Source organism: Danaus plexippus, chromosome 6, assembly GCF_018135715.1.
Source record: "Danaus plexippus chromosome 6, MEX_DaPlex, whole genome shotgun sequence".
In the NCBI taxonomy this organism is placed as follows: domain Eukaryota; kingdom Metazoa; phylum Arthropoda; class Insecta; order Lepidoptera; family Nymphalidae; genus Danaus; species Danaus plexippus.
Genome location: NC_083540.1, coordinates 484,609 through 504,629, shown reverse-complemented (window position 1 = coordinate 504,629; position 20,021 = coordinate 484,609). Strand labels below are relative to the sequence as shown.

General features: G+C 36.6%; 2 protein-coding genes and 3 long non-coding RNA genes across 5 annotated transcripts; 2 read left to right on the top strand and 3 right to left on the bottom strand.

Annotated features, from left to right (window-relative positions):
* The first annotated feature begins 1,077 nt into the window (after positions 1 to 1,077).
* LOC116778839 (dnaJ protein homolog 1) lies at positions 1,078 to 3,217 on the top strand. Its single transcript, XM_032672890.2, has 3 exons — positions 1,078 to 1,238; positions 1,419 to 2,260; positions 2,498 to 3,217. The coding sequence occupies exons 2-3, from the start codon at positions 1,433 to 1,435 to the stop codon at positions 2,729 to 2,731; spliced, it is 1,062 nt and encodes a 353-aa protein (XP_032528781.1). The 5' UTR covers positions 1,078 to 1,238; positions 1,419 to 1,432; the 3' UTR covers positions 2,732 to 3,217.
* LOC133320892 (uncharacterized) lies at positions 2,672 to 4,329 on the bottom strand. Its single transcript, XR_009753992.1, has 2 exons — positions 3,638 to 4,329; positions 2,672 to 3,481 (listed from the first exon to the last, which is right to left on the bottom strand). It is a non-coding gene; the product is annotated as an uncharacterized LOC133320892 (long non-coding RNA).
* Positions 4,330 to 5,823: 1,494 nt separating this feature from the next.
* On the bottom strand, positions 5,824 to 7,676 carry LOC133320840 (uncharacterized). The gene is made up of 2 exons (XR_009753956.1): positions 7,202 to 7,676; positions 5,824 to 6,143 (listed from the first exon to the last, which is right to left on the bottom strand). It is a non-coding gene; the product is annotated as an uncharacterized LOC133320840 (long non-coding RNA).
* Positions 6,737 to 13,938, top strand: LOC133320839 (uncharacterized). Its single transcript, XR_009753955.1, has 2 exons — positions 6,737 to 6,999; positions 11,208 to 13,938. It is a non-coding gene; the product is annotated as an uncharacterized LOC133320839 (long non-coding RNA).
* Positions 9,409 to 19,815, bottom strand: LOC116778820 (peroxidase). The gene is made up of 14 exons (XM_032672862.2): positions 19,584 to 19,815; positions 18,193 to 18,332; positions 17,017 to 17,195; positions 15,883 to 16,120; positions 13,546 to 13,760; positions 13,045 to 13,215; positions 12,716 to 12,871; positions 12,194 to 12,412; positions 11,791 to 11,988; positions 11,554 to 11,690; positions 11,304 to 11,471; positions 10,366 to 10,604; positions 10,063 to 10,229; positions 9,409 to 9,842 (listed from the first exon to the last, which is right to left on the bottom strand). The coding sequence occupies exons 2-14, from the start codon at positions 18,321 to 18,323 to the stop codon at positions 9,622 to 9,624; spliced, it is 2,439 nt and encodes an 812-aa protein (XP_032528753.2). The 5' UTR covers positions 18,324 to 18,332; positions 19,584 to 19,815; the 3' UTR covers positions 9,409 to 9,621.
* Between the last annotated feature and the right edge of the window lie 206 nt (positions 19,816 to 20,021).

Genomic DNA, 20,021 nt, shown 5'->3' with positions numbered 1-20,021 from the left:
TCTGTTTAAATATGTCCACAATCATGAAAAATGTGAAAGTTGTTGGTGTGAACTTTGCTACTGTTACTGTTGTCAGCCCCGTAAAAAAAAACAGGAAATTATTTATTACAAACTTTTACTCTGTCAAATTAATATAATCTAATTAATGTATTTAAAGCAAGACAGCAACTGGAATTAAATTACTATAATAATTCATACTAATATCTTTTTTATTATCTAAATACCATTGAACGCTTGGCACAATTTTCACATACTTCCGGCATCCAGAATATTCTAGATGTTTCATGTAATTTCAATTTTCTCATGGGAGGGGACTTTGTAAAATAAATCATTAATTTTAAAAATTATTAATATTTGTAGAGTCCAGGCGATAACTTGATGCGTCAATAAATTCTAGAACACAGAAGACTAAACACGTGAGACGTGAACGGATCGCTGTATCTTGAGTCTTGACCCACATCACTCACGTGCAGCTTACCTTTACTCTGTACATCCATATGGGCATTCATAACAACTACTAAATTATTAATTTTCAACCTTTAAAAAAGAAATAACTTTATGTTCAAAAATCGTCCTCCATGTCATGGAAATCATTAAAAAGCGTTTATGTTTTTATTTAGCTTTAAATGATTAACATTTTTGTTTAAACAGCGAAAGTATGAAACAACTCTGATATCCCATATTGTAATAATCTTAATATATCGAAATATCGGTCATCTCATTCGGTTTAATATAAACTGAAGTTACGTAGTAAGTTTACTGTTTGCAGTCCAACAGTACGACTATTCTCAATTGCAATATTCTTCTTATAATTTATAATATTCCTAAACAAGATTAGCTACTTCTACTATAGACTTGTTACGGATTGGGTTTTATATTTAAAACTGTTTGTTATTGGTGGAAATTCGTGACAACGAATCATAACACCCATATAAAACAGGCTTTTAATACAAAAGACGTCAAGTCTGCACTCTCTTCGGACTGTTATTTGAACTACTAAAATTATATTGATCTCTTTCTATCTCACGTGTTAGTTAAGTTCGAAATATCTTTTCTCTCTTTCTCACGCCGAGTGAAGGCCCCAGAATGTTCTAGACGTTTTAATGTATATATTTTGCCGCGACGACAGCGCTGCGATCCATTCATTTGTGAAGTAGATAGTGTGAAGTTGTGATTTGTGTTGTGTGAAGAATATTTGAACCCTTCTAGTTTACTGGATTTATCATTACAAAGCCATTGTAAGTATTTAAATAAGATCATTTTATTGTCAATACTTCTAGTATTATTGTATTCGGGTTCAGAAATTTACATAAATATATTCCAATTGGTAAAAGTGTAACATTTGCGCGAATCATCAGGCTGTCTCCAAAAAAGGTGTCAATGAGGTCTCTAAACCAGTGTTTTTTTTATTGTTTCAGAGTAAATCATCAAAATGGGAAAAGATTACTACAAAATTTTGGGACTTTCCAAGGGTGCATCAGACGACGAAATCAAAAAGGCCTATCGTAAATTAGCTTTGAAATACCATCCAGACAAGAACAAATCAGCAGGCGCCGAAGAAAGATTTAAGGAGGTGGCAGAAGCGTACGAGGTGCTATCGGACAAGAAGAAGCGTGAGATTTATGATACCCTCGGTGAAGAGGGATTGAAGGGAGGAATGGGAGGACAGAATGGACCTGGAAGCGGGCAGTCGTTCTCATACACCTTCCATGGGGACCCACGGGCGACGTTCGCACAGTTCTTTGGATCAGCTAGCCCGTTCCAAGGATTGTTCGACCTCAATGGTGGTTCCGGTGCCTCGACAATGTTTTTCGATCGCGACATGGATGTAGATCTTGATCCATTCGCCAATATCGGAATGGGACAGACGAGACCCGGCGGCGGAAGTGGGGCTTTCAGGAGTCACAGTTTCAATTTCCACGGGTCACCGAACAGGAAGGAAAAAACCCAAGATCCGCCTATAGAACACGATTTGTACGTGTCGTTGGAAGACATCGCTCGAGGATGTGTTAAAAAAATGAAGATTTCTCGTCGTGTTATTCAGCCAGATGGTACATCGAAGAAAGAGGACAAGGTGTTGACCATCCACGTGAAACCTGGTTGGAAAGCCGGAACGAAGATCACGTTCCAGAAGGAAGGTGACCAGGGTAGGAATAAAATCCCTGCTGACATAGTCTTCATTATCAGAGACAAACCAAACCCATTATTCAAACGAGAAGGCAGTGACATCAGATATACAGCCAAGATATCACTCAAACAGGTAATTTAACTCTTCCTAATTGCTTATTTTTCTAACAAGCTTTAAATTTCTTTACACTTAAAGGTATTTATATGTTGTATTCATTGGAAGCAATTAGATTATAAAATAATATGCTAAAGACCTGATGAGTCATGTTAGTTAATACATAGAACTTGTTCCAGGAAACTAGGCAGAAAAACTTAACATAAATACTTAGTAGTGATGACTCAAGGCATTAATTATTGTCTTTGGTTACAGGCTCTGTGCGGGACCATCATTGAAGTGCCTACCATGTCCGGCGAGAAGCTCACAGTTAACTTGCAAGGTGAGGTTGTGAAGCCCTACACTGTTAAGAGATTCCCTGGCTACGGTCTGCCATTCCCCAAGGAACCAACGCGGAAGGGAGATCTTCTGGTGGCTTTTGACATCAAGTTCCCTGACCGTCTCAATTCTGGAGTGAAAGAAATACTCATGGACACCCTACCTAACTAGGATCGGAGACAAGTGGAAATCTCATTAGCAACGTAGGAGTATAACGACCACACATCTGAACTGGACTGTGGGGATGAAATGCTCAATGTTACAATGGGACATTCCAACTAGGCTTTCAGTTATAGTAGTCACGGGCTGAGGGAAGTCACAGCCTTATCATTAAATGTACTGTCTGGTAGAGCTGGTGGATCATGTAGACAGTACTGAGTCTTGAGTGAGAGGTTCCTCATGCGTTTTAGTATGGGGGACTGTGATGCTGTCTGTGTGTATTATTTAATTTCTTAAGCTGTAAATATATTATAAATGTTGTGTAAATATCAGTTGACAGTAATTGTGAGTTCTAGGTTCACTCTGTTGACTTGTTCAAGACTTGATAGTGTCGTCTGGCAAGAGTAAAGAATGTTTTGTAGATGAGACAGTTCTCTATAAAGATTACTACTTATAATTGCTGTTGAAAATAATGTAATAAAAGATTAAAACAATAAAGGTTTTCATTTACTCTACACCCCTTATAGTATAATGCTGTGGAAACTGTTCAGTCCAAAAATAATTGCGAGGTTTTACATGAAATTACCAAGACTCTCATTGAAAAGAAAAATGAAAAAATCTAATAATAGAAAAAATAGAGATTTATAAGCATTTGAATGTAATAAATAAATTCAATATACATAATGTATGGTGTGTATATAAACAGCTGGGCCGAGTTAAAGATGGCGTCATCGCTGGCACGGGCGCGGACCTTGGCGCGCTCTGGACTTGCACGCCAGGGAAAGTGCGGATGACAAAGAATTTAATTAATTTCACATTATTGATGTTACGTTATATATTACATACTGCCATAATACGTGCATATGATAGATGTACAGATGAATTTCTAAGTGACTTGAGTTATATTTTGGTCATTACCCGAGTGTAAAGCATTTATATTAGAATATTTGAGTTGAAATTTAGTAGCACATAATTAGAACTGTGGAAAGTAGCGATCTTTGTGCTCGGCTCACATTTAGTGGCCGACATTCAAACATGTGCGGACATAATCGTTCAAAAGCGCGTCACGTTATAAAAATATCCGCGGCGCCGCCTCCGGACTGGAGGATACAGCCAACATAGCACTCTTTACAAAACATTAAAAGTTAACATTCTAACTTATTCATTAAACATGTATTACATCCATAACAATATTGCAACAATCAAATATGTCTGTTTATCAATTTGTAAGAAGATAATTAAAATTAAAACATCTGTCACAATAGTCTTATCGAGTGTTTGCATATTTGCGATAACTCTCCTGATGGATAACTAATATTTAATGCTATTTAAATATTTGGACCCCCGATCAGTCATACTGTTTCGCCTTCAAATTAATTGATGAAGTTGTCAATAATAAACAATCAGACGTCTTTATCTTCTGAGTGTTAATATCGGAAACATGTGGAAACGTTGTTATAATTTATTTAATTAATGATGTATCGGCTACTGGTGAAGCCGGGAGTACTTAGGAATCGAAGTTCGAGGTAAATATTGTAAATTAAAAAAAAACACGCTTGAGCAGATGGTTTGTTATAAATTTGTATTATGGAACACCCACACGTTCCAAAAAATATATTTTAATTCCAGCTCTGCCCACGGTCTATAGAATATAAATATCAATATTTAATGCTAAAAAACATTAGAAGCGTTTAATATATAGCTCATAGGAAACGTACTGACTAGAAGTTAAACAAATAAACTTCCGCTCTATTACCTCTGGAGTAACAGTTTCATAGAAAACGTATATACCATTAATAACTTACATGCTTACCATTTTGAAAGATATATAGATGCCATTTTAACATAAAAAAAAGAATCCTTTGCTATCTCTGTCAAACGTTCAGTAATTATCAATATTTTTTTTTTAATAATAATTATAACTAAACTTAAAAAGTTCTATTAACAACATTAAGTACAATAAACTCAAAACAAACAATGAAACATTCAAAAGAAAACAAATCAACGGATGCAAATTGAAACGAAACTATAACAGGTTAGCGACCTTTATACTTTAATGACCGAAATTCTATTGTTGGGAATCATGTTTTTAAGAATGGTATTGACATGCGATATTTAAAAGATGTGGATGAGCAATACATGTCATGTAGTTGTAAAGTTTTGGATAAAGAAAAAACGGAAAACACTGGAAGATATTTTTCTTCCCAGATTGGTTCGTGTAACTGTTTTTGCGACCGAATTTTTTTCGCAGGGTGGTTGAACTCTTGAGATTCGAGAGTACAGATTCTCGAATCTTCTTATTACTCTACCGAAATCTTCTACAGCTACGGAAGCGACTTTCGCAACTCGGCCTTAAACTTGAAAAAATCAAATCGTTGTTTACATGTCTTATTAATATTGTTTACATAATGAAAGTTTATATGCACCAACCTTTTAATTCAAATCTTTCAAGTACAACGGCGTCATAATAAAGGCTTTTATCGTTACAGGAAATAACGTATCCTTATCCTGATTACATATATTAAATCGTAGGCTGGCCGTGTTTCCAGGAACTGTATTGTTAGCGACGTAGAGATCTTTGTAATTTGGAACTTTCACTTAATGTGTTCAATTATTGATGACGTACTTTTACAAACCAAATATGGCCAGAACAGAATATTCACTGCATGAGACGTCGATTTATTAAGATTAAATAACGTAGCTACATGATTTATATTGAACGAATAATTGTTTTAATTTGATTTGTATAGGATAAATAGAAATCTACTTTTTATTTACTGTTACAAATTTTTTCATACTATAACAAATAAATCTCTTATTCTTTCGATATTTGCCTTTAGCAGGGGTTTTCGTCGTAAAGTTCACACCAATCGGAGATACGAAATTATTTTGCCTATTTATTATAAAGGTCACAAAATATAATCATAATAATATTGTATCTAGTTAAATGAAATAACAAACAAATCCCTCTCCTCCTTAAAGAATGATTACGTAAAAAATATAGCCATAAAATACGCGGGAAATCACATTATGTTTGTGTTTTGAAACGATTGAGTTTGAAACGTTTTAAAACATATGTATTTAAATTAAATGTAGCAGCAACATCTTTTTAACATTCTTTAATGATTTATTGAGCTATAATTTAACAATAAAGAATTTTTAATACGTTCTTGCATTTCAAGTATTTATATTTCTTTTATTTATAATGATAACGTGATTAACACAAAAAAATCCAGTACGGTGATTACAAAGTGAATTCGGTATATTAATTATTTGACATTATTATAATAATGTTAGCACTATTTTAATTATGATTAACTTTCGCCCTTTTACTAAGTCGTGTAGCTGCTCACTACTCACGACCGTCGAACATGCTAGAAGGGGGTCGTTCTACTCGAGTCTTCTAGAAGTTTCGGTATCCGATCTATTAAGACATTATTTAATTTGTCATAAAATATCTAAATCAATTTTATACATTTTTACGATCCCCAGATATTGTTTAAATGTTCTCATTAATCAACAAAAACCAAATATGATACCCGCTTATATTTTAGTTACATATTAATAATTTGAATTAAATTATACAAAAATATCATTTAGGTATCTATCGTCCGAATTAATAGTAATGAGGTCAATTGTAGTACATTTTTATGATTTACGAATTAATAGGGTGTTATTGAGCGAATGTCATTTAATTTTCGATATTTATTAATTACAAAACAGTCTTATTATGATTATATAATTCGGTGAAAAGAAACATCTTTACAATCTGTCAAGAGTTCCAATGAAAAAAAAACAGTTATCTCCACGTGCTGCGTCAGTCACGTGTTGGAGGAACGTGATGTCGTGAAGTACAAACGGGTCCGGACGATAATAATTATGTCGCATAACACGGCTGATGTGAGGAGGCGAGAGTTGTGTATTAGCGGAGTTAGACATATTTACATTATTATTGATTCGGGTTATATTTTGAATTAAAGCAACGAATTTCATTGTTATCATTTGATAAACCTTACACTACAGTTTTTTATATGTTTCAGAGTTTAAAATTTAATATCAAAAACATGATTTATATAGCTAGCAACGTCGTAGAAACGAGCGATAAGAATGTAATAAAATTATATTCTGTTGGTGCAATTATGCGACGCGTCTAATGTTCTGGAATGTACTACGCGTCCAGTACACTGCATGATACGGTATTCGTTCAATGAGTTTCCATAAAATTTTAAATAGAGGCTCTATTTCCTAACACACAATAACAACGTTGGAATTCAAAAGTCGTAAGTAAAGTCTGAAAACATTATAACATACTTTATTGAATACCTCCCACATAGCAAAAATTTTATGAAGAGCAAAAATCTTTCTGAATATATTCTATATTCTATATCATACTATTAAATATTTTAATTCATTCATACATGCCAAACGTATACAATAATAAAAAAAAGTATTCAGGAAATATTCATTAAAATTATATAAGACCTGTGATGGATTCGTCTGGAAGGCTGTATCGTTATATATAGAGTTTTATCGGTTCAGAGCCGGCCTGGTCCTCGGACGCCGCACGTGCTTCTGATGACAATGGTCTATACTCTATAGAACAATACCTCTCGCGTTCACACAACGTCTTGTTAATAACATGGCACGCGTTATCTTTATAACCTGCTCCGATGTCAGACGTCGGTTGGGACGCTAGGAATACGTTGTTTTATTTCTGTTTTACATGAATTAGATATCAGTGTGATACTTTGCCAAATCTAATAAAAACTGTTTATCCATTTCCATGTGAATGTAACGAAACGGATTACATACGTTTTGTTATTTACGTTCTTATAATTTGACGCGATTACTATTGTTTATAGGTTTATTTATAATTTAAAATATTATTAATTTTTTTTTGTAACATTATAGTGTCATAAATATTTCAATTTTTTGGCTCCTATTTAGTTAGTCTTGTTAAAATTTATAAATAAATTACGAATTAAAATATTAGACGTCAATCCTAGATTTGGAAAGATTTGTATTTAATCTTGCTCCTAACGAGTAAATGAGATTAAAATTAAGAATTTTTTAATCATTAAAATATGAATAATGCAATTTTATTTGCAATAAATATGTTAGTGGTGGCGATAACAAACAATGCGCTGCATTTACTGAAGGTATTCCGTTGTCAGTGTTACACAACTGTAAGGCGGTGCCTAATAATAACGAAGACGGTATTATGCCAATTATGTTTTCATTGTAAATATTATATATGCCAAGATGCAGCATGACGCAGGTCGGCGTATCCGTCCACTATAACTCATTAATCACTTATATAAAAATCTCTGGTATTACAGTATCAAACAGTTAATGAGATTGATTCATAAATAACCAACGCACATTCGCGTCTCGCCGTTCTATATTTATTTAACTTATCCTCGTCAAGCTTTGTATCCTTGTGAATCTGTTATCTTTTTATTTATAGACAAGCATCATGGTCAAATTCATTTTAATGTGCATTTTCGCAAGCCCAATTGAAAAAAAATGTACTCTAACGCCTAGAAAATAAAATAGATTCTCTATTTATACATTTGACCTTCCCGTGCCGTTGCTATGTTATGTCACACAGGGGCTTTACAGCCGAATGACGTCATAGAAAACGAAGAATGCCATTTTATTTTTGCGGTTCAAATTAATTTAAGAGATACTATTCCGAGTTCATAAGGTTGACAATTATGGTTTATTATACTCAAGTGTTCATAATATCGTGAATTATTGTGAAGCAAGGCCGACTTCTTCCTACGGTTAGCCAAAATACAATGCAAAAGGATCTGTGACTCACATGCGGTCTCTGTTTACACTTAACATAGACCAAGCCTTAGCTAAAATGTTTCAATGTCTATTAAAGATAAAACGAATGAGAACTAGTTAAAGGAAACAGTGAAAATAAAACCAGCTGTAAATTTAAGTCAAAACCTTTATTAAACGTATTAAAGTGACGAGTAACCGAGTACAGCGTACATAGGTTATATATTGTAAAACTAGTTATCTACGTGTTATAGACACATTAACAGTAATTTTGGCACATTTACGATTCACAGTATGTGGACTAATAGCTACTAATAGTATAATATTTTATTATTTTGGTAAACTAATTAAAAATGAACACAATATTCACTGCAAGTGAAACTACGTAATTATATACAAGATACCTCCATGAAATATACATCACCCACACCGTCTGTATTTTGTAAACATTGCCAAATTACTCTGTAACGTTTTGAAAAAGCATTCAAAGTCTGAAGTCGGTACGTTAAAGCATACCAGCTGTCACAAACAATCAAAATATTCTACTAGTCTCTAGTATAACATAATTTAATAGTTAAAATATTTACTTAGGTCTCATAATTGTCTCTATAAATAATATTTGTAGGTCCTAGCTACATGATCATTGCGTGACGACTCTACTGTAAGGAAACATACAATTATAATATAAAGCCTACAGGCTGCAGGCTCTAAGTGTATTCAATGGTTCAATAGTTTTACGTCAACTTATCTAACTCAATCACTGTGATACAACAAAACGTGATGAAGGACAAAAATATACTTTAAAATATTCCATTCACAACAATCCGTCGAATAAAATATAAACGGAGAGCTTAAACCGTCATAAATAATACGCGCCTCGTATTAAAATGAAATTTAAATAACCTTAAGTCCTCATGTCATTTATTGAAACAATCACCATTACTATTAAATATAATGCATTAAACGTAAAGTAAAGCCGAGTCCCGCCACAATCATTCCACTCTATAGACACGCTCTAACCTAACTTTCGATCTGTCACGCCAACGCCACAGCTTATAAATATAATGTCATTCAAACGGGTCACAGACGATGTTATACAAGTTTGGTGTCGATTATCCTTTGTTGTTGTTTTTGCTCGATGGTTTCTTGGTCGGCTGGTTCTGGTCGGGATCCTTCCAAGGTTTGAAGTCAGGTTGCGGGAGTTCCTTGCAGTCGACCAGCGGGTTGGTGGCGCTCAGAGCCTCCATGACGCGCGGCTGCGCCTGATCCAGCAGACCCTCGTTAGCGCAGATCACTCCCGCCAGGGTCGTCTTACGGATTTCGTACAGTTGTTCTGTGATAGTTAAGAATGGCAACCTCTGGTTTATAATTGATACTGATATCCGTCGGATGTGTTGAAATGTATTGAAAAAGTTTATTAAATGATTCCGCCTATCGCTTTTATATAATTTTAAATAGAAAAGCTTAGGAAATGCAGTTTTCATTCAATGTTTTAATGCTTATTGCATCTCATGTCGCTCGATATTCATACGCCAAAAAAGGGACTCTCTTACCTGGAGTAAAATTAATATCTGGATCCGAGGTCTCGTACCAGTAGCGGTCGCCGACCTTGATCCGCAGAAACTGGTCCGCCACGAGACAGGTGAGCGTGGGGCCCAGGAGACGGCCTTTGGGGTCCTCGGCCAGGGCGCCCGTGTACAGGTCTATGTCATCGACGCTCCTGGCGATCACATAATAATATGAATCTCCGACTTGGACAAAACCGAACACCTGTGAGATTATCTCGTGAACCACTTTGAACTTTGCTACAACCAAAAACAACAAAGAGGTGCTCATTGAAAAACCGATCAACGCACTTGTAAATTTTGCAAATCCTGCTCAAGGACAGTTCGTCAAAGATCGGTTCCAGGTCCTCGAAGGTGTGCGGGCGGGAGAGGCCGCAGTGCTCCCTCCAGGCGGGGTAGGCGGGCAGGCCGTGGTCGCGGCCTCGCTGGATGTTCAGCGACACCAGGTCCAGTCCGCACGGCAGGGGATTGGCACCCTTCACATTGCTGCTGCTGTTGGCGACGCTACGCTCGAAGAGATGATTGCTCAGCTGCAACATGGGCGAGTTGGAGGAAACGCTTTGTTTTAATTAGGGTTTTTTGATAACACTTTTCAGCATCCGCCTCATTGCTATATTATTCGACGGGGGGACGCTATATGTTAAAAAAATCAAGCTCTCTGCCCAAGCTGGCAGAGGCGTAGAGTTGTGACGTCATTCATGCTCTTATACTATTTTCATTTAGCACAATCTTAATAAAACATGAAAGCTCCGCAGACTAAAAGAGGATAATAAGGAGAGGACGGCATGAGAATGGCTTTGAAGTAGCTTCTTTTCAGATATTTGTTCTATTAAATGGACAAATACATTGCACGGAGCCACCAGAATTATTCTTATAACCTGACATCATGTTGGGAACCGTCAGCTATAACTACGACACTCTGATTAATTTTCTATAAAATCCCTTACCTTTCCTGCAAAATATCACTAGTCTATAGATGGAGATATCATAATGAGTACAAGTTAAAAAAAATTATATTTTGATAACTGAGTTTGTCACCAATGAAGGCGTTGCGAGTATTTGTGAAGGAAGACAAACGGCGTACTTGGATAGTATTTCCTCAAAGATTAAAGTAATTTTTAATTATTTTTCAGGGTTTCAACATGGTACTGACTCCAAGGCCTTAGTTTCTGGTGATCACCTCTCAGCAATCATATCAAAGGGAGGCAACTGTAATGGTAGGGAGGCACCTCGCTGGTGATGTGGGGATCCACGGCGTGCACGGGCGTGTAGATGGCGGACCTCACGGACCTCTTGGACCCCTGCTCGTTGTACAGCGCGTACGGGTTGAACAACATCTCGTGGAGGTGCGTGTAGCTCACCGTGCCCGTGCTCAGGTCCACGTTATGGATCAGGCCCTGCACACACATTGAGGATGTCAGTGGGGCCTTCGAGAACGGCGGTGCGAGAAGACGATATCTGTTTCATTGTGAGAGTTACCGGCAGCAGCGTGTGAGCGAATCTGAAGGCTGCGGCGGAGAAGTGGTTCGCGATGGAAGGGTCCACGGTGGAGTCGTACACGGTCGCGTACCCCGACTCCTGCAGCGTGAGGTTCAACGACCACATCACGTCCTCCCCTACATGTAGGAAGCGACCATGTGACTAATGATTCCGTCTCTAAATGTTTTATATGACTAAGTCCAGAATTTATCTGTGACAATCTCTCTTTCGAACTACCTAGTATAGATGGTAAGAATTCTGCGTATGTGATATGCTGCATCTGGGCTCCGACTATCCTGCGCGTCTCCTGGAACAGCTGCTGGTCGTCCCAGGCGGGGTTGAGCTGCTGGAGGCGCGCTGCCACGCGGTTGTGTTGTCGTGCCCATAGCAGGTGCATCGTCGTCAGATGGAGGTTCTCGTTAGCGCGGTCGTCGCCTAGGATTAGTATTGATACAGAAACTACTCCTGACCCCTAGCTCATGGTTACAACAAAACCTGCCATGAACTTTAAAGAATATACTGTTTTGAAATGGAGACTTCAGATACGAAGAAAGATTTGAATGATAAGGATTTCCATAACGGGACTGGAATCCATTGTTTAAGAAAGGACTTTATTAATTTTCAATGAAAAATCTCGTACCCGATTCGAAGCAGTAGCGTCCTTTGGCGTTCATCTCGACCGTGTTACATCCGTCGTTGGGGTCGGTGGAGGGCGGAAGCAGCTCCCAGGGGCCGAGCTTCAACATCCGCAGCTGACCGTTGGCTCCCGCACGGAGCTGGTTGGTCTTGTTCTCCATGAAGCTGTACACCGTCGACGCGTCCAGGAACGCTGTCGCCTGGTTCAGCTGCTCGCGGTGACCTTCGACGTTTCGGTTTGATATAAAAGAAAAGTGAACCCAGAAATTTCTTGTAAAAAATAAAAATAACTCTTCACGAGTTTGGAATACTTGAAACTTGTAGCACGAAATATGTTGGGGAAGGTTTTTGAATCTAATGTCGAAATAATCTTAAAATGCCGCTACATCATACACAGTAATGCATAGTTATTGCGGGGTTATAGTCTGTAGAGTGCGTTTCCAGCAGAGCACGCGAGGGTTGTTTCTGTTACAGCAAAAGTTTTCCGAGTACTCCAAGCTGATTTCTGACTGTTTTTAAGACGTACCGAAATGGCAGGTAGGCGCAGGCGCTGACCTCACAAACTCCATGCATGTGAGGTTGTAGTCCTGGTAGAAGGGGTCCTCCGGGTCCAGCTTCACCGGGAAGCACTCCGGGTGTATTGTCATGTCGGTGCAGCAAGAGATGGGAGTGCTGTTGGCTCCTGCGGAGACTTCAATTATGTAACCAACTGTCTCTCTTGATATCCGAGGTCTTAAAGTGAGGGTCTTCATTCAGAAATCTATACCAACAATCTGGTTTGCTTTACTGTCTGTCCTTCCTAAGTTAATGCAAGATCTTCATAGAAAAAGGTTTAATATAATCTGATCGTCTCACCCTTGTTGAGAGCGGTGGCTGTGATGTCGTGGTCTATGAACTGTCCCCACACGGCGAGCATCACGGTGAACTGTGTGTCGTGAGCGTAGCTGGGTCTGTGCACCGTTACGCTGACATCTCGAGCGCTGGGCAGAGGAGCGCCGTTCCATCCAGTGCGGGGGGAGCTTACACCTGTCGGTTGCAGATTCTTGTGAAGATTGTGAAGGGGCATAGCTGCTTTGGGCAATATCTGTACAAGATCGCGAAAAGAAAGGCAATACCCTGACGACAAGACTATAGTGTAAGAAGGAAGTCCCATTCACCCCTCACTCTCATCCTTTGGGACGGAGGGAAGTAATAAATGGTTACCTCAAACGAACAAAAGTTTTGAAATGTGAGGAGTACCTAATTTAATTTGAATGCATTAAAGATAGAAGTGTCACCGGGCCTGTCTCCAAAAATTGCCACACCAATTCCACTGCGAGTTAGATAAATATTAAAATGTAATAATTTTTCTCTCACCGTCACCGTAGTCTGGTGGCAGGACTCGTCTGAACGGTGTATTGGAGACGCCCCAGAGTAGAGGATGGTCCAGGTTGTTACAAGAGCCATCCTGCGTCCTGTACTTAGAGATGACGCAGGGCGCGGTGGGCGGGCGGCAGTACGCTGGCTCCGGGAACGACCCGTTGGTTGCTGGACCCACACCGACTGCGCCAACCGCATCGGGTATCTCAGTGCTGGAGAGAAGAATTATTTACGGCAATATAGTGTTTTTATTATTACATACAATGGATTAAGCCGGAAGTACCTAGAAGTGTCAATAAAATGCGGTCCATCTTCCTTCAAATGCATGTAATCATTTTGATGATGGAAAATTTAGGTCTTTTTAATTAATACATTGTTTTAAAAGAGGAACCGATGTCTTTATTTTTTAGATGAGGAAGATTAACTTAATCGTCTCTTTTATTACTTTAGCCGTAAAGCCATAAACCATAAAAATATTGTGCTTGCTAGTTCTATCTAAGTTTTTCGACTTCACTTCAATAAGGTATCTGCAACTTAGTGACTGATACATAAACATCTTAAACATTAGTTTTATCGACTACTTAACAGAATACGAACAGAATTCTACTAACTGGGTTTATTTTTGAATAATAAAATTTATAAATGCACATCTGTACCGTGTGCGTTCACGGAGCTGAACATTGAGTACAGTTATTTGGTTCTCGGGTATATACAGATACCCTGGGTTATAGATAATGTTGGAGGGGTTTCGGGATGTTTGTAATTAACACCTTCATAAGAATAGACCCCAAAGGAATCGGATCTAGCTTTGGCCCGACCGGATGACAATATGATAGACGTCATGAACCTCAAGTAAAATACAATATATTTAAAGTTGTTTTATTGTGTGATAGGAAAAAAATTGACTGCGACCAATGTTTTATCATCAGAATAGACTGTTTGAGACGAGTAGAGTCTAATGTATAGTCCTGCACGAAGTGCTCATTGGAGCTGGATATGGAACTTTCCGTCATTTCTATGATTGATAGGCTTATTTTGTTAAACCAAAAACAACGTATTTATATAAAAATGGAGTAATGTTTTTTGCTGTTTTTGTAACAAGCGCCTGTGCCTCATGAATAGGCTTTCGACTTCACGGAGACAGGGTTGGTTTGGAAGGTTTGAAACCTTTTAAAAACATTTACCATATTCGTAAAAGCGTGAGATCAGACGACTGGACAAATACAATTAATTACTTACTCTACAGGAGATGTGAATTCCTATAAAAAGTTTATACTCGATTTGGAGTATTTCATATTGGAATATTTTGGAGAAACTCTAAAAGAGTTGAGGAATACGCCGAACAGTCTTAAAAGTTATCTTAGAAGCGAGTTTTCCTCTGGTGAAAACTCAGGGACTTTGAGAGTATATATATATATATATATATATTTAGATTCGATGATAAGGTGAGAGATCACATGTCAATAAAAGTCAGGTAGGATCCACGCATCAAGATTTAGTGAAGAAGGTAACCAAGGTTAACTGGCAGAGAGCGTGCTGTAGCTAAGGCTCATGATGCTGATGACGTAAGTAATCAGTCTGACAACAGTCTACCGACGTATTCTCAGACCCAAAACAACTTAACGTTCTGTAGATTCCGATTTAAGTTTAAATGAGTATCTTATTATAACATCGCTTCGATAAGCATCCGTGATCCAGCGTGTGTTGTAATATCAGCCTTGACGCGATGTCGGGGTGAGGCTAGTAACACGATCTGTAATATATAGTTTCAGATAGGCAAAGCTATTATTTGGATACGGTATCGAGAGCCGAGTCGGTGAAGCCAAACTGTGCCGGCTCGTGTTTCGCGGTTAAGCACTTATCACACGTGACATTAGCTTGCCGCGATTGACCCTCTTCTATTGAGGACACGAAATAATTAATCACCTAATATTTTATTTTCTAACGCAGTGAAGACAAGTAAGATTCAAATTTATTCTAAATAAATCTTATTACGAACGAATATATCTTATTATGAATGAATTGTTATAAAACTACATTAGATTCTCGTGTTCACGAGTTTTATAAATTTTATAAATAGATATTTATCCATAAATTTCAATAAAAGATAATTAAATTATAAACTTCATTTAAATGTGTAAATTTAATGTATGTGTATAATTCCACAGCATATAATATAATCATAACAACATGTGCACTTGACATTAGCGCGATGATCGCTTATGACAAGTAATTGCGCGCGGCGCATCGCATAGAATATACTGGAACAAATGCACTTGTTGAAGTCACGCACTAGTGGCGCTCCTTGAGCTATGTACCTAGACGTATTTATACCTGTTCAGTAATTCTCTGGTTGCTTCTTCTACGGCGTACGCTGTCTCGGCGATCGGTTTAACCAGGGCCGACGTAGCTGCCGCCCTTTGGCCTCTGAAGGCCGGCGACTCTGAGTCGAGAGGAGTAAGGCTTCGCTCTATTATTCTACGCTTCACTAGCATAGCTTTGCCTTTCTGTACAGCGGCGTCTATGGCTTCCGGACTTACTGTTTCGGCTTTCCATTTTGGGATAGGGCGACCTGCAATTGATGATTTCGAGTGTGTCAATTCTAATACATATATTATATGAGACGATCTGCATATCTCGAAACTCTCGTTTGTTTTTCATTTCTTTGTAAAGATATATGACATATAGCTTTAAAGTGAGGTGATGAAAATAAAGTTACTAAAAAAGTAAGTGGCGTGTAGTTCTCTATTTGAAATTTTAATATCCTTACTGCCAAAATCACAAACGGAAAATTTATTTTAAAACGTATTTGCTATTAAAAATGTTGTGTAACCTATGATAATGTAGAAAAAATATATATATATATATAACATGTTTAAAATAATCTGAATTTTAATTCATCGAATTATAAAGTCGTCCTTAGTAGCGCGTGCCATTCGACGTCACAGAAGTTGCCATCATCAAATGCGTATTCCTCAAATAATTTATTTCTTGATTTTCGTAATCAAAATAAAATATTCCTCGTGTATTTAATTTATTTTAAGAGCTACATTATTTTAGTAATGCTTCGTTCTATTATTAATAATTTCTAAACGATGTCTTGTTGTCAAAGTACATTATAATTTTTAAGGATTTATTTTTTAATGATAAAATAACTAAGAGTCGGACAATAATTGTGTCGATTCTTTTAAATGTGAGTCATGGGCGTCAGTTATGATTATTTATAAAATTATTTTTTTTAGGAAGAGCGAACATTCAAAATATGAACCCTTAACATAAAAAACAGGTCGACACGAGTCAACATGCTAATATATTTTTTTATATCATTCTTATGGAAATAAAATTTTTTAAAAAATCTAATTGGGCTCGATACTTTAAAATTCAAGCCAACTATTAATATTTATGAGTCCATTTCCTGTTAGATTAGTTCGTTTAATAGTAAAAATGTCGTTTTCTCTTATTTCTTACCATTGAGAGGCCAGGTTCTGTTCATGATCGGCATCAGGTCAGGGCTGAGCATGAGACGGCGGGTGAGGTTGCCCTCGGGAGAGGACGGAGTCGTCGGAGACACCACCTCCGGAAACTCAGGGCCGCCGAGGGTGAGGTTGTAGGATATGGTCACCAACAATGTTACCGACAGTAGTAGGCTGTAGGGCGAAAAATAAACCTATTCAACTGAATTAATTCTACCACTTTCTTTGGGTGGAGCGTAAACAGAATTTATTTATAAATAATAAACTTGAAGTGTTCTGTTTGGTGCCGATGTAATTGTGTCGCAATTACAGATCCATGATCCGTAAACCTTGTGATTAAAATAAACAGACTTCAAGAAATACAACACATCGGTAACTTTCAAGTTTAATTTTACCCAATCTTATGTAACTGCCCTAATTTTTCAACTTCGTATAAGGACATTTACTTTGAGAGACATGGCTCATTTCAATCACAGTTACGATTCTATAACTCCTGTCAACATATTTTTTTACAAAATTTTTGTTACAAAATATTTTTTATCAATCCAAAACGTTGCCAAACTAGTTTTTAATTGATTTTTGAAAACGGAAAGCAATGAAGGACGGAGACGAGCCTCAATATTGTTTTCTATCGGGTCAGCCTATCATTTTCGTTCGAAATTGTTTGTGATGTTATCAAAATAATATATATTAATATTTCTATAAATTACCGACCCTCAGACCAGAAGTGAGCTTCTGCGTCAGTAGTAGTGACATAAAAATATAGGCAGATGTTTATTTTTTAGTGGCGAGCTTAAAAAGAGGATTACCTTTTGTTAACTGTCATCATAACACGAACGTTTCCTCTAGAAAATATGATGCAATCATTGAAAAGTTTAGCTTCGTTTAAACAAGTAAATGTGTGTTTAGACAGCCTATGTTTCATCTTAATCAAAAAGATTTATTTCCTGCGTATAAATAGGTTTTACAAGTCGTGCTAAGTTAAACACTTGTTATAGCTCAGTACCCAAAGAAGAACATGTACATTCAAGGTTCTACTACGATGAATCTAAAGTAATTCTCAAAATCTATTTTCCTATATTTATCTGTTTGTCTAAACAGCTCATAAAACATTGAAAATTGTTGAAACGAATGTCAGTACTATAAAAAAATAATAAAAGTCGTGACATACATCAATACGACACAGACGGCGCACTGGAAGTTTCTGAGACGTTTCTGGTAGCTCCTGGAGATGCTGGACTCGAACATGTAGGTGGGCGGCACCAGCGGGGTCCGCTCACTGCTGCCCTGAGGTCTCTGCATGATGATACCCTGGGGATATGATGTCTTCTGCGTCACAGAACATACGTACAGAGAACAGTAGGACCAAACGCGCTTTTGTAACCATTGAAAGGTAAAAATACACTAGCTAATGAGCTATTTTATAACAGATCTATAGTGCTGTCATGATGAATTGATTGAATTCTATGAAAGGCTTACAGAATTAGAGAAAGTTGTGTAAAATAATGTAACGTTCCACTCCGTTGAAAACATTGACATACAAAAATTTGCAACATTAAAAGCACTTCATCAAAAATGATTCAATATCAATCAGCGTGTCTTCCATCCATGTCTATTAAAGAAATTGCACGAGCGTCATCATCTCGAAGCTTTTTATCAAAAAAAGGAATAGCTTTTTAGTTCATCAAAAATTCGACAACCTTGACTGGCTGTGAACTTGCTCTAACAACTAGTTTACAAAATATTTTTTAAAAAAACTTATATCCTACATCGCGTTACTTTACCTATTTCAATGAAAATAACATTTAGTTCCGTATTGCCTACAATATAATAATTTGATTATAATGTTCGGTATTCATTGCACAACAATTATTCCAATGCAAAATAATAATTTATGTGAGATGCTTCATGACATTAATCTATTATTATAAATGAACTAAGACTATCGAGGAAATACAAAAACGTGTATTAACTTGTCTACGTGATTTACGTAACTACAAAATCAATTAAATGGGATAAACATGTTCTTAATATACAGAAATAATAAAAAAAATATGTCTAACATTAATGAAAAGTAGTTATTTTTGTTATATAATTAATAGACATAAATTTCTCCAATCTCAGCAACGTATAACTAAAAACTTAGTTAGTTTAGGACCTAGATATCAGTAACTAGAACCGTTATAAGGATTCGACCAATTACAGCTAGATCTATCGATTAATGGAACTGCATTGAGGTCTGTATGGACGCAAGACACATCCGACCTTCTGCACATTACAGATAATATTAATAATGAGACACTGTTATTAAAACATTCATCCGTTAAAATCAGACAAGTAACCGTTATAATCTATTTTCTTACATATTTATAAATATGGAATTCAAATTAAACAAAATAATTTATTATTTAATAAAAATTAAAACACTAAGTGTTTTTTTTTGTCTGTATCTTTATATGCTATATCTATATTTTAGAAAGCACTTTTTTTATTCCCTTCATATTTAATAATATCCTGTTTCTATTCCTTTAATAATAATATATATACTATAACAAACAGTACCTTGTTGTTTCCGTGTCAGTGGTTCATGTCAGCGTGGACTGCTCGCTGCGGTGCTCTGGGTATTACTAAACGAGCGCCCCACGATCGCCACTAATTATCAAAAAATATCAAATTATGAACTAATTTGAAAAAGTACATCAAATATTCTGGAATTTTCGTCCCTTAGCGAATTATTTTCCTTTATTTCCCACTAAGTCTGGTTGAGATAACTTCCAGATGAAGTATTGAACGCTGGGGAAATATAAAAAGTTTGAATTTATATATTGGCAAATGGCATCGTGTTTTATTTTATGCTAATATGAATATCGTATTTTAAATTATCTACTTTATAATATTAAAACGAATAAATTTTTTATTCTTATATTGTTAACAATTCTCTTCCATTAAAAATATTTGCGTTTCATGTTCTCTGGAGTTAAACTAGCAAAAATTACAACA